General features: G+C 37.2%; 1 protein-coding gene across 4 annotated transcripts in view; it reads right to left on the reverse strand.

Annotated features, from left to right (window-relative positions):
- Atf7ip2 (activating transcription factor 7 interacting protein 2) overlaps window positions 1-15,482 on the reverse strand; it is a 35,468-nt gene that overhangs the window by 4,092 nt on the left and 15,894 nt on the right. For all 4 annotated transcript variants that reach the window (XM_055597772.1, XM_055597773.1, XM_055597775.1 and 1 more), the window contains 3 exons: window positions 11,304-11,377; window positions 10,006-10,067; window positions 9,420-9,486 (listed from right to left, as the gene is read on the reverse strand). In XM_055597772.1, coding sequence (XP_055453747.1) covers window positions 9,420-9,486; window positions 10,006-10,067; window positions 11,304-11,377 — 203 coding nt within the window. The remainder of the gene's footprint in view (window positions 1-9,419; window positions 9,487-10,005; window positions 10,068-11,303; window positions 11,378-15,482) is intronic.

Raw genomic sequence — 15,482 nt, forward strand, 5'->3', positions numbered from 1 at the left:
TAGAGGAAAAAGAAGATTCCCTCCTCCAAGGCCCAGAAAATATTTTCAACAAAATCATTGAAGAAAATTTCCCCAACTTAAAGGAGAGGCCAATAAGAATACAAGAGGCCTACAGAACACCCAATAAATTAGACAAGAAAAGAAAATCCTCCCACCACTTAATAATCAAAACAGTAAGTATACAGAACAAAGAAAAAATACTAAAAGCTGCAAGGGAAAAAGGCCAAGTAACATATAATGGCAAACCCATTAGAATCACACCTAACTTTTCAACAGAGACTATGAAAGCCAGAAAGACCTGGACAGATATCATGCAGACCCTAAGAGAACACAGATGTCAGCCCAGGCTACTATACCCAGCAAAACTCTCAATCCTCATAGATGGAGAAAACAAGACATTCAATGACAAAAACAAATTTCAACAATACCTACACACAAATCCAAAGTTACAGAAGACACTAGAAAGGGAAAATACAACCCAAGAAAACTAGCTACTTTCAAGGAAACACAGGAAATAATAACCTCACTACAGTAAAACAATACGCAACCAAGCACACAAACTTATGACCACAGCCAACATCAAAATCAAAGGATCTAACAGCCACTGGTCATTAATCTCTCTCAATATCAATGGACTCAATTCTCCAATAAAAAGACACAGACTAACAGAATAGATGTGTAAACAAAGCCTAGCAATCTGCTGCATACAAGAAACACACCTAAGTCACAAAGATAAGACATTACCTGAGGATGAAGGGTTGGAAGACAGCTTTCTAAGCAAATGGACCCAAGAAGCAAGCAGGAGTAGCCATTCTAATATCCAATAAAATAGACTTTCAACCAAAATTAATCAAAAGAGATAGGAAAGGACACTTCATACTCATCAAGGGAAAATTCCACCAGGAAGACATCACAATCCTGAACATCTATGCCCCAAATACAAGGGCACCTACATTTGTAAAAGAAACATTGATAAAACTTAAACCACACATAGATCCCCACACATTAGTAGTGGGAGACTTCAACACCCCACTCTCAACAAAGGAAAGGTCAACAAAACAAAAACTAAACAAAGAAACAATGTCTCTAACAGAAGTCATGAATCAAATGAATCTCACAGACATTTACAGAACTTTACCCAAACACAAAAGAATTTACCTTCTTCTCAGCACCTCATGGAACCTTCTCCAAAACAGACCACATAGATGGTCACAAAGTGAGCCTCATCAGAGGCTCAAGAAGATTGAAATAATCCCTTGTATCCTGTCTGATCACCATGGAATAAAGCTGGACCTCAACAACAACAGAAATAGCAAAAAGCCTACACACACATGGAAACTGAACAACTTACTACTAAATGACAGCTGGGTCAGAAAAGAAATAAATAAATAAATTAAAGTCTTCCTAGAACTCAATGAAAATGAAGACACAACATACCCAAACTGGTGGGACACAATGAAAGCAGTGCTAAGAGGAAAGTTCATAGCACTAAGTGCCTTCAAGAAGAAATTTGAGACAGCTCATTCAAACAACTTAACAACCCTAGAAAAAGAAGAAGCAGACACACCAAAAAGGAGTAGATAGCTGGAAATAATCAAACTCAGGGCTGAAATCAATCAATTAGAAACAAATAAAACAATTCAAAGAATCAATGAAACCAAGAGCTGGTTCTTTGAGAAAATCAACAAGATAGACAAAATCTTAGCCAAGCTAACTAAAAGGCAGAGACACCATCTAAATAAACAAAATCAGAAATGAAAAGGGGGACATAATGACAGACACTGAAGAAATCCAAACAATCATTAGGACTTATTTCAAAAGTCTATATGCCACAAAATTTGAAAATCTAAATGAAATGGACAATTTTTTTGATCGATTCGATTTACCTAAGCTGAATCAGGATCAGGTGAATCAATTAAATAGCCCTAAATCCCCCAAGGAAATAGAAGCGGTTATTGAAAGTTTCCCATCCAAAAAAAGCCCAGGGCCAGATAGTTTCAGCGCAGAATTCTAGCAGATCTTCAAAGAGGGGCTAACTCCAATTCTCTTCAAACTATTCCATAAAATAGAAACAGAAGGAACATTACCAAACTCATTCTATGAAGCCACAGTCACCTTGGTACCTAAACCTCACAAAGACCCAACAAAGAAAGAAAATTGCAGGCCAATCTCCCTTATGAACATTGATGCAAAAATACTCAACAAAATACTTGCAAACCGAATACAAGAACACATCAAAGATATCACTCCACTATGAGCAAGTAGGCTTCATCCCAGGTATGCAGGGGTGGTTCAATATACGGAAATCCATCAATGAGATCTACCATATTAACAAATTGAAAAAAAAAAAACAAATCACATGATAATCTCCTTAGATGCTGAAAAAAGCATTTGACAAAATGCAACATCCATTCATGTTTAAAGTATTGGAGAGATCAGAGATACAAGGCACATATCTAAACATAGTAAAGGCAATGTACAGCAAGCCTATAGCCAACATCAAACTAAACAGAGAGAAACTTAAAGCAATCCCACTGATACCAAGGACAAGACAGGGCTGCTCACTCTCTCCATATCTCTTCAACATAGTGCTGGAAGTCCTTGCTAGAGCAATAAGACAGTTGAAGGAGATCAAGGGGATACAGATGGGAAAGGAAGACGTCAAATTATCACTATTTGCAGATGATATGATAGTATACATGAATGACCCCAAAAACTCTACCAGGGAACTCCTACAGCTGATAAACACCTTCAGCAAAGTGGCTGGATACAAAATTAACTCAAAAAAATCAGTAGCCCTCCTGTATACTAAAGACAAAAGGGCTGAGAAAGAAATTAGGAAAACAACACCCTTCACAATAGCCACAAATGACATAAAGTACCTTGGTGTAACCCTAACCAAGCAAGTCAAAGACTTGTATGAAAAAAATTTCAAGTCTCTGAAGAAAGAATTAGAAGAAGATAGGAGAAGATGGAAAGATCTCCCATGCTCATGGCTTGGCAGAATTAACATAGTAAAAATGGCCATCTTACCAAAAGCAATCTACAGATTCAATGCAATTCCCATTAAATTACTGACGCAATTCTTTATAGACCTGGAAAGAAAAATTCTCAACTTCGTATGGAATAACAAGAAACCGAGAATTGCTAAAACAATCCTCTACAATAAAGGATCTTCTGGAGGTATCTCCATCCCTGATCTTAAGCTGTACTATAGAGCAACAGTTATAAAAACTGCATGGTACTGGCAAAGAAAAAGAATGGTAGATCACTGAACCAAACAGAAGACCCAGAAATAAACCCACACACTAATGGACACCTGATCTTTGACAAAGATGCCAAAAAACATACAATGGAAAAAAGATAGCATCTTCAATAAATGGTGCTGGTCTAACTGGATGTCTACATGTAGAAAAATGAAGATAGATCCATACTTATCACCCTGCACAAAACTAAAGTCCAAGTGGATCAAAGACCTCAACATAATACCAGACACATTAAATCTATTAGAAGAAAAAGTGGGAAAGACCCTAGTACTCTTGGTACAGTAGACAACTTCCTGAACAGAACACCAACAGCACAGGCTCTAAGAGCAACAATCAATACATGGGACCTCATGAAACTGAAAAGCTTCTGTAAAGCAAAGGACACCATCATCAAAACAAAAAGACTGCCTACAGATTGGGAAAGAATCTTCACCAACCCTTTTTCTGACAGAGGGCTAATATCCAGTATACATAAAGAACTAAAGAAGCTGAAAAGCAGCAAACCAAGTAATCCAATCAAAAAAAAAAAAAAAAAAAAATGGGGAACAGAGCCAAATAGAGAATTCTCTGTAGAGGAATATCAAATGGCAGAGAAACAATTAAAGAAATGCTCAACATCATTAGCCATCAGGGAAATGCAAATCAAAACGACCCTAAGATTTCACCTTACACCCATCAGAATGGCCAAGATGAAAAACTCGAGAGATAACACATGCTGGAGAGGCTGTGGAGAAAAGGGAATCCTCCTCCACTGCTGGTGGGAATGTAAACTTGTACAACAACTCTGGAAAGCAATCTGGAGCTTTCTCAGACAACTAGGAATAGTGCTTCCTCAAGATCCAGCCATACCACTCCTAGGCATATATCCAAAAGAGGCTCAAGTACACAATAAGGACATTTGCTCAACCATGTTTGTAGCAGCTTTATTTGTAAAAGCCAGAAGCTAGAAACAGCCCAGATGCCCCTCAACTGAAGAATGGATGCAGAAATTGTGGTATATCTACAAAATGGAATATTACTCAGCAATGAAAAATAAGGAAATCATTAAATTTGCAGGTAAATTCGTGGTACCTGGAAAGGATCATCCTGAGTGAGCTACTGCAGAAGCAGAAAGACACACATGGTATATACTCAATCATATAGACATACAACATAGGATAAACCCACTAAAATCTGTACATCTAAAGAAACTAATCAAGAGAGAGGACCCTGACTAAAATGCTCAATCCCCATCCCAAAAGGCAAAGAGGATAGACATCAGAAGAAGAAAGTAGGAAACAAATTAAGAGCCTCCCACAGAGGGCCTCTGAAAGGCTCTGCCCTGCAGACTATCAAAGCAGATGCTGAGACTTATGGCCAACTGTTGGGCAATGTGCATGGTATCTTATGTAAGAAGTGGGAAATAGGAAAGATCTGGAGAGGACAGAAACTCCACAAGGAGAGCAACAGAACCAGAAATTTGAACACAGGGGTCTTCCCAGAGACTCATACTCCAACCAAGTAGCATGCATGGAGATAACCTAGAACCCCTGCAGATGTAGCCCATTGCAGTTTAGTGTCCAAGTGGGTGACATAGTAATGGGAAGAGGGACTGGCTGACATCAACTGATTGGCCTGCTCTTTGATCACCTCCCCCTGAGGGGGGAGCAGCCTTATCAGGCCACAGAAAATGACAATGCAGCCACTCCTGATGAGATCTGATAGACTAAGCTCAGAAGGAAGGAGAGGAGGACCTCCCCTATCACTGGAATTGGGGAGGGGCATGCGTGAAGAAAGGAGTGGGAGGGTGGGATTGGGTGGGGAGGAGGGAGGGGCTTATGGGGGGATACAAAATTAATAAAGTGTAATTAATAAAAATAAAAATAAAGAAAAAATAATAATCAGCAAGCCCTGGACAAAATAAACCAAGAAAAACTCAACTTTATGTTGGTAAGAAACAGGACTTCTACCCACTAGTTGGTATTTGTTATCATTAGTGATGACAATGTCTAAACAGGTGAAAACTGTGACCTTTAGTTTCAACCTTACCTTTTAATGTTGTATTTTTTAAATGACTTAGAGATATAATTTATACCCAAGATACACTCTAAGTTTTGACATACATACTTTTGAAACCTGGTATCACTAAAACAACATACTTTAATCTATCCACTCTAAAGCTCTTCCTCTTGTCTGTGCTTGTTTTTTGAGACAAAGTCTCACATAGCTCACATAGCCCTGAACTCCTGATCCTGTTGTTCTATATCCTGAGTACTGGCATGCAACATCATGTCCAGTTTATTTACAGAATAGTATCTTTTTTCAATCTATCTCATTTCTGATACCACAGAATCAATGGTTTGTTGTCACTAAATGTTATATACAAAAACTGTGTAGTGGTGCCTTTAATCCAAGGGGGACCCTGTGAATTTGAGGCCAACCTGGTCTACAGAGTGAGTTCTAGGACAGGAAAGGCTACACAGAGAGACCCTATCTCAAAAAGAAATCTCTCTAAATATACATATATATGAGAGATATTTTTTAATATATATATAGAGAATATATATTGAAAAAATATATATTTTCTTTTTTAGATATATCTCAGTGACAGCACTTGACTGGCATACATGGCCAAGGAATCAATATCTAGCAATAAAAAAAGAAAAGATTTGCTATTTCTACAATTTCACATATACTGAATTACACAAACACAGGCTTATTTTACCAGTGTGTATAGTTATACATAGGCTGCATATATAAACATTTTGTTTATTGATTAAGTTATATAATAAGTGTGTGTGTGTGTGTGTGTGTATATATATATATATTCATCAGTAGACTTTGAGCTGTTTCTAGTTTTGACCTATTTTAAACAAAATTGTTATAAAAATTTATGCTTTTACTGTTTGTAGCTATAATCCCAGCATTTGGAAAACTTATGTGAAACTTGAAATTAAGGGCCAGACTATTTAATGAGATTATGTCAAATCAAGTCTGTTTAGATATACGTTTTCATTTCTCTTGGATAAATACAGACCAGACCAGTCTAGTCATACGACTGACAAGTAATTTTTTAAGAAATTGCCAAACTAAGTAGGTTAGCTATTCTTAGTTACAAAGAATCCCGCGTTGCTACATGCCCTCACCAACACACCACACCTCCATTTTGCCTATTCTTTTGGATGTACCCTATTTCCCATCATGGCTTTACTTTCCCTAATGATAACACTACTTAGGACATCTCTTTTGCTCACTTATTTCCTTATTTCTACCAAAGTAATTGTCTTCCTCCTTTGGATTCAGTTTTGTTTTTTGTGGAGTCTCTTGGCTGGGGTATTCTGAAAATTCCATTTTATTGCCGTAACAGGTTTATCATTATTTTACTTGAAGTATACCATATCCATCCTTACTGTGCACAATCTGGTTAACACTTTTTAATATGGATCCACTTTTTCTTGTTTGTTTTCAACACAGGGTTTCTGTGGGTCTTGGCTGTCCTGGACTCAGTTTGTGGAATGAACCATTTTTCAGTTGTTATTTTAGTTTCTTTAATGAACTTCCTTTAGGGCTGGGGAGACGGTTCAGTGGCTAACATGTTTGCTATGCATGAGGATCTGAGTTTGCATCCCTAGCAGTCACATGAAAGCTGGGCACAAGCATCTGTATGCCTAGCACTGGGGATGTGGAGACAGGTAGATCCATAGGGCTTCCTGGACAAGTCTAGCTAAAATGGTGAGCTCCAGATTTAGTGAGAGACTGTTAAAAACTCCTGACATAAACTTTTGGCCTCTATAATATTCACAAGTACACACACAAACAGACAATCTTTATTTCTTGACATCCTTTATTATTAACACATTTTTTATTTCTGACAGAAAAGACCTGCTGGCAACAAATTTTGCTTATCTGAAAGGCTTTGTTTGTTTTTCTGTGTAGTCTTGGCTGTCTTTGTAGACCAGACTGGCCTCAAAGTTAAGGGAGCCACCTGCCTTTGCCTCCCAATATGCTAGGACCCAGCTTCTGAAAAAAGTCTTAATATTGCTTTTATTTTTGCTTTTGAGACAGGGTCTTACATTGTCCAGATTAGCCTTAATTCCTAATCCTCCTGTCTCCAACTCTCAAGTGATGGAATCACAGGTGTATGCACCATTACTGTCTCATTTTTCAAAGAAATGGAGATTAAGAATTCAAGGTTGATACTTTTTTTCCTTGAAATTTCTACAGTTCATTAGTTTTTTTCTGTGACAGGGCAAAGGTTCCTCCATCTTGTCTCATTTGGAGTCATCCTTGATTTAACCTGAAACTGATGCTCCCAGTCCCTTTTCTATACCAACCATGAAAACTCAGAATTGAAATGCCTAGATAACTGCATATTTTTGGTTTCTGAAACTGCTTGCTTGCTTTACTTGTGTAACTGCCAACCAGGATGTTGTTTTTCTATATTCTTGGGCTCTAAAAGCTCTCTGTAAAATGCATTTGAGGCTTTTCTGTGAGAAGTGTTTTTCTCTCAGGCAGTCCTGGACGGCTTAATACAGACTATCAATTTGGAAGGTCATGCTGAGTAGTCTTTGGGTCTCTAACCCACAACAATCTCCTGAGACATCATGTCACCATGGCAGATCACACCGAAAATCCTTTGCCCATCTTGCTTTTTGCAGCACCAGTGTTGGCCTTTGTAATCGTCCCACCCCACTCCATCCCCAGCAACCCTTTCATTCAAATCTTGCGTTTCCTTTGCTGTTTTCTTAAGCACCCCCCATTTTTGTTTGTTTCTCTCTTTTCTTGCTCATATAGGGCATGTCTTGAAAAACCTGTGTTTAGGTTTGTTTTTTCTTTGCAAAATCCAAAGAATAATAAATCATGCTGAAGTCAGTAGTCTTGCTGCCACCAAAATAAGTTCTAAGTCAAAATAAATATAAAGAAGCCACCTGGTGTGGCTTCGTACATCTTGACTGCTTTTCTGTGTTCAGTCCTAGTCTTTCCAAGGTGAAGGACACTTGTTTGCTCTTGAAGCAGATGGAGGCCATGAACTTCCTGGTCTAAACAGTCTCATTCTTGATGGCAGTGTTTACCCTTCTCCAACCCTTTAATGATGCTGTTCTCTTTCTTCCTACACTCAGCTATGGCTGAGAAATCTGTAAAGCCTTTGTTCTACTTTTGGGGGTGGGGAGTTCAAAACAGGGTTTCTCTGTGTAGACTTGGCTGGCCTTGAACTCTCAAGAAATCCCTCTGTCTCTGCTTCCCTGAGTGCTGGGGTTACAGCCATGGCACCCAGCCGTTTTACTTTTATTGTATCTTTTTTTTTTTTTGCTCTTTTTAAAAAATTTTGTATCCTGCCTGTGTCCCCTTCCTTTGTCTCCTCCCAATCCTACCCTCCCTCCCTCTTCAGCCCCTATGCATTTTTTTTTAAGTATGGAAACTATTCATTTGTATGCTATCCTGGTACACAGGCCATGCCAATCACTTTTGTATTGGTTGGTTCAATGTTAACATATATAATTTTTTTCACCAGTTTTCAAGAAAATGAGGTGTTGATATGGTATTCTCAGTTTTGATTCTGCTTGAAGTTGACTGAATTTCTTGGCTGTGCAGATCATACATCTCAGTATTCAGAATGAGACTATATTATTGACTTCCAATCCCACAAAATTATATATATATGGCTCAAACTTGGGGAATTGAATAGTGACAAGAACTGTTCTCACTATTCTTCATTTTCATATCATATATGAAAATCCTGACTCTGGGTACAGCCTCTGGCACTATTGTTATGGTTAAAAAAAAAAAAAATTGTGTGCCACAGGGAAAAGAGACTCAGAGTAGCCCAACAACCTAAATTTCCTCCAAGAGATTACAATACATCTATACCTGGGCTATTACTAGACCATAAAAAGAAAGATGTTATTGATACAAAACAACATGAATAACCTGCCAAAGAACCACACAGAAAGAAGTCAATCTCAGGGTGGATATTGCATAATCACACTGAAATTACCTAATCATAGAGAAAAAAAGCAGATTATGGTCACCAGTAATGGGGTAGATGCCACGTATGTCTTTAAAGGGGTAGCATGAGAGCCCCTTGCAATGACAGAACAATTCTGTAATTTCTGGTACAGTCACACAAACCCACATACATTTTCTTAGAAAGAAAGACGTAAAAGAATCCTTTACCTTTGCTGTAGTTGCTTAGGTCTTCTCTTGTCAAGTCAATAACAAAATCAAGTTTCTTCTCTACAGCCTTAAGAATTTTTGTAAAAAAAATTAAGTTTAACAGCAGAAAATGTTTTGAAAATATAAAAACACATTTTTATTTTTCAGTGTTAAGGATTGAACCTTGGCCTTGACTGCATTCATGCTCAGCACCACTAAGTTAGCCCTAGCCCCTCCTAATAATTAGAAGCTGGGCACTCAATATTCTTTAAGTAACTTATAGTTTAACTTAGCTCTATCTATTATAGATCCTCATAAAATGCTGAAGTGTCTCAAAATACGGTTAAGAATCTCAATGAACTGGTAAATGTGTGTAGCTCATTGATGTAGCTGCTTGCTTTTCAGTGTGCAAGGTAGACTAGAATCTGGATATGCAAACTACTTTTATATTTATTTTTGTCACTCCCCTCAACCTCTCTGAAGAAGGGGCAGTGACTGTAGAGTTTCGGTGCACCTAGACAAGGAGTGGATAACAAACTTCCCACAACATGCTCTAACACTGGAAATCCTATAGTGTGAACATTCAGAGACAGCAACTATTACTCACTTCAACTTCAATTACGGTATTAGATGAGTTATGGTCATTTCTTGATTTATTTTTTCCAATTTCTAGAAGGAATAAAAACAATCACCAATACATCAATTAAATAAAATAATGATAAGGATACTAATTCACTATATAATAAAAAAAAAAACCCTAAACTTACCTCTACAACTGATAAGCTAATTTACTAGTAGTAGTTCCTGCCTTTCAAAGTCTGAATGTTAGGGCCTGAAATTGTGACATGCTTTTCACAGTATCTTTAAGTATAGTGCTTGAGGAGAACCTTCCTGGAATGTACAGTTCTCCACTTCTTTGGAGCTCTTTAATTTACAAACTGTTGAGTTAAACATTGTTTTACATGTGGGGTGGAGGGAGTGCAAAGCCTTCTGCTATTAAGATATAATATCCAACACAGCAAAACACTACACAAACACAGGGAATTTTGGGTAAGAAATTGTGGGACAGCAATATGGCTCTTGTAGAGTTAGGAAAGTTAAGAACATTTTCTACAAAACCAAGTGTGTGGCACATGCTTGAGGAAAGTGGAGGCAGATAGGTCAGAAATTCAAAGTCTTTCTTACTTACACAGAGAGTTCATATCTTGTGAATGAGGTGTTACATGCACACACAAAAGCAGACACAATTTAAGCAGAGTTCTACAAAAACAACCTATCTCATTTTAAAAGTTCTTTTTTTTAAACAGAGACACAAACTCTAAAACTAAAAGTAATTTAAAAAATTTTAGAAATAAAGAACTTTTAATCTAAAATAGGTTATAGTAACATAAAGACAAATTAACACTACCACCAACAAAAGACCAAAGCAAACAAAAAAGAGATACACAAAAATAATTTTAAGCTGTAAGTCATTAGAACAACACAGTAAAGAAGCAAAAGGCCTTAAGCTGAAGATACAAGATTAAAAGAAATTTTAATTTCTTTCAATTTAACTAATGAAATCATTAATTTCTTTTTAGGTATTAACAGTTTATAATCACAAATATAAACCAGAAGACTTTTGAGTAGAAAATAGAGCTGGAAAGATGGCTTAGAGGTTAAGGGTACATACTGCTCTTCCACAGGATCAGATAACCCGCATGAGGTGGTTCATAACTGCCTGCAACTACAGTTCCAGAGGGATCAATGTCCTCTCTGGCCTCTCAGAGCATCCATGCACATGAAACATACATGCACAGAGACAAACATACAAACACAGAAATGAAAATAAAAGTCTTTTAAAAAGCCACTGTTCGTAATTTTTAACCTAATTTGATAGATCATATTCTAATTATTGTAAGATACCTGTTGCATCAGATGTAAATGAAGTTGTCAAATTAGGATGTTCCACAGAAATCAGCATAACATCATCAGTGTTACTAAAAAAAAAAAAAAAAAAAAAAAAAAAGGAATGAATTATCAGGTTTAAACATGCAGTTAATGGTCAGAATTTTTCTAATTTTTATTTACTGACTTTTATTAAAGAGTTCAGAGGACAACTTGTGCAGATTGGTTCTCTCCTTCTGTGGAGATCATGTGGCTCTGGGGTACAAACTCAGGCAATTAGGCTCAGCAATAAGCACTTTCACTTGCTGAGTTGTAAGGCCAGCCCTCATAAATGTTTAAAATGAACAACTATGGGGGAAAGAGAATAAAAATCAAATATTCAACAAAGCCATGTACTATCAATTCATTTACATGATCCATAAGTACAGCGAGGGCTGGTAAGATGGCTCAACAGGTTAAGGTACTTAATGCCAAAGCTTGTTGACCTGAATCCAATCTCTGCAACCCATACAGTGGAAAGACAGAACTCTCATGTGCTGTCCTCTGATATCCGCAAGTGACAAACCACACACAAACACCCACAAAATAAATGTTGGTTCTTGTTGTATAAACTACAGGGAAATCCAGTAATAGTTAAGTAAAACAAATAGTTACAATAAAATATACTAAATACCAGACACAGAAGTATATGAAATATACAAATATCACTTTAACGCACACTGTTCTGTTTATAAAAAATATTTACAACTGAAAAAAATAAAAGACCCATAAATACACTGACTGTTAAAGGATATATGACTCTGAGGTTGGGCATGCCACACACCTGTGATCCCAGCACTCAGGAGGCCAGACTGAAGAAACAGAAATTTGAAAATATAGCTGCCACTACTTTACCACTAATTCTAAACCAAAAGATCAGATTTTACTGCCACTTCAACCCTAACCATACTTTTATGACCTAGGCTTTTTAATAAGATTTTTTCTAAGAAAACATAAACAAAATGCTAAATTAATTTTCTATAATTAAAAATTACAGCATTTTACGAGATGTCTTATATTTTTAGGATCTATGTTCAGGATTCACTTTGATTCAACTTTTATATATAAAGAGCTGAGAGCCAGGTGTAGTCATTCAGGAGGTAGAGACAGAAGCAGGTGGATGGCTCTCTGAGTTCAAGGCTAGGCTGGTCTACAGGGTGAGTTCCAAGACAGCTAGTGCTATACAGAGAAACCCAAAGTTTCTCTGAAAATTCAAACAAAACAAAATGAGCTAAAGTTTATCTTTTTATATAACTTGTTATTTTATAATAATAAACATTATTACAATCATCATGATCATCATGATCATCATGATCATCAGGCCAGGAGTCTTATGTAGTCTGGACTGGTCTCATTATGTAGCTAAGAATGACCTTGAAATCCTGGGATTTCAAGACACATACATTTCCTCTCTAGTTATCCCAAGCAACACTGTTTTCGAAAAGAAAATCTTTTCTCTATAAGTTATCCTGGTATCTTATAGAGAAAAGATTTTCTTTATAACGGGTGAGAGAAAATCTTGGGTGCAGATTAGCTTGCAGATTGATTTATGCGCCTCTCCATGCAACCACTGTCTTAATTTCTACAACTCCATCAGGCTCTAAATGCAGAAAGTGAGTTTCTGTTTTATAACATCATTATCTTTAGGTCTTTTTATTTTCATGTTTTAATCAGTTTGATTCTTTCTACAAAGTATCTACAAAACGATCACAGTGAAATAAGATTACATTAAACATATATAACAACTAGGATAAAGTGACATCTTAATAAGCAGCTTTGTAGGTCATGAATGTGACCTTCCATCATTTAGTTAGGTCTCTTGTAATTTGGCAATACTTTGTAGTCTGATTACAGTTTAAGCATGTTTTAGGTTACCTCTCATGTTAAGCATGTTTTAGGTTACCTCTCATGTTCACTGATGGTACTGTAAATGTACTGTTTCAAATTCCAGTAGGGTGTTTTCAGGCCGGACATGGTGGTGCTCACCTTGAATCCCAGAACTCAGGAGGCAGAGGAAGGAGTTAAATTTGGAGGCCAGCATGGTCTATCTAACAAGTTCCAGTCCACCCAACCAGGGCTATACAGTGAGACCTTGTCTAAGAAAATGGTTTTCCCATGCGCATTATATGTAAAAGCAAAACTACTTTATATTTACCTATGTTTGCCTAATTCTGGAAGTCTATGTTATTATACATATATTCAAAATTTTCCCATGCAACCAACCCATATTAATATGGACTAAGTGTATTAATCATGATCTATTGATACAAAGACATAATTCAGCAACAAGAATGGATAACCCATTGCAGTTAAACAACAGCATCTATGGATTTTGCATGACAATGCTGAGTAAAACCATCAAGAGCCCAATCATTTAGTGAGAACGATTCTGTATATACAAAATCAAGAGAAACAAGTCATGGTACTTGCAGTGGTAATGATCTGACTGGTGTTCACTGCACAAGGTAGGTAAGGCATCACTGCTGTTTCCACATCTGACAGGTGAAGATGACCAGGCTGACTTGGAGTTGTTATGTAGCTGTGATTCCTCTTTCCTGCCTCTATTTCCTGACTATTAGCATTGAAGGTGTGTACATATCCCAGCAACCCTTTGTATTTCTTAATAGTTTATGAATTCAAAATTCCTATTACATCTTGCTAGTATTCACTTAAAAATATGTCATTTGGGCCAGTGAAATGAACAGCTGGTAAAAGCACTTGCCACCAGGCATGATGACCTAAGTTATATTCCCTGGGCATACATAATAAAAGGATAAAATTAACTCCTGGAAAGTGTCCTCTTAGCCCACACATTTGAGAGCATTCATGCAGTTGTTGTCTGAATGAAAACATCCTACATAAGCTAACAGGGTGTGGCATTACTGTCAGTGTGGCCTTGTTGGAGAAAGTGTATCACTGGGAGGTAGGCTTTGAGGTTTCAGAAGCCCATGCCAGGGCCTAGTGGCTTACTCTCTTCCTGCTGCCTGCATGTTTGGATCTAGAACTCTCAGCTACTTCTCCAGTGCCATGTCTGCCTTCATGCTGCCATGATGATAATGTGTATAAAATTAATAATCTCTCCAGGAAATGTTACTATATGTTAGATATGGACATCTGCTCCACAGACATCATCTCTGGATTTCAATCTTGACTTGACATTTACTAGTGTGCTTTGGTTTCCTTGTTGGTAAAACCAGTATAAATTTTATAGAGATTAAATAAGGGCTGGAGATGAGGTCCCTAGCAAGTAGGAGGAAGAGAAGGGACAAAGAGAATTGAGTGTTTATAATTTTTAATTAAAAAACTTTTTTAAAATGCGCGTTTTGCCTATATGCACTATGTGTGGCTGGTGCCTGTGAATGCCAAAAGAGGGCTCTGGATCCCCTGAAACTGGAGTTGCAGATTGGTTGTAATGCCATGTGGATGCTAAAAACTGAATTCAGGTTCTCAGCAAATGCTCTTATCTGTTGAGCCATCTCTGTAATCCTAAACTTTATCAAGTGTATGTGAGTGTGTGTATGTGTATGCCACAGTGAACATATAGAGATCAGAGAGCCAACTCAGTAAAATGTGATCTCTCCTCCTAATTTTATGTGGGCCCCAGAAGTTGAACTCAAATCATTGAGCTGGAAGGCAAGTTTGTTTTTTATTTACTAGGCCATTTCACTGGCTCCTAATGAGCAGTGTTTTAGAGACAGGGTCTCCATATAGCCCTGGCTCACCTATAGCTCACACAGATCTGCCTACCTCTGCTTCCTGGTACTGGAATAAAGGCGTGTGCCACCACCTCAGGCTGTCTGCTCATGTCAAATTCTGCAGAAATGCCTTCATATGCAGTGCAATGTAAAACTTACTTCTTTGAGCAAGAATAACATTTTGAGTGATGTGATCTATTCTGGATTGCCTTAGACCTTTATGCTTATTTTTCATCTTTGAAAATAAAAGCATTACCTTCTTATTAAGCAAATTTCTTAAAGGTATATACTCCCTGGCATATAAGCCTTCTCTGTGAGCTTCGTCAACTCAGTTACTATAGCATTTCCCAGTTTTCTTCATATTTTAAACATAAGATGCTTAAGCTAAATCTAACCATTAAGAAGCAAAGAAAGATAATAGCAGAACTAATTTCTTAAATTTTGGATTATTAGAAACAAAAAT

The sequence above is a fragment of the Psammomys obesus genome, unplaced genomic scaffold, assembly GCF_907164565.1.
Source record: "Psammomys obesus unplaced genomic scaffold, mPsaObe1.curated_primary_1811, whole genome shotgun sequence".
In the NCBI taxonomy this organism is placed as follows: Eukaryota; Metazoa; Chordata; class Mammalia; order Rodentia; family Muridae; genus Psammomys; species Psammomys obesus.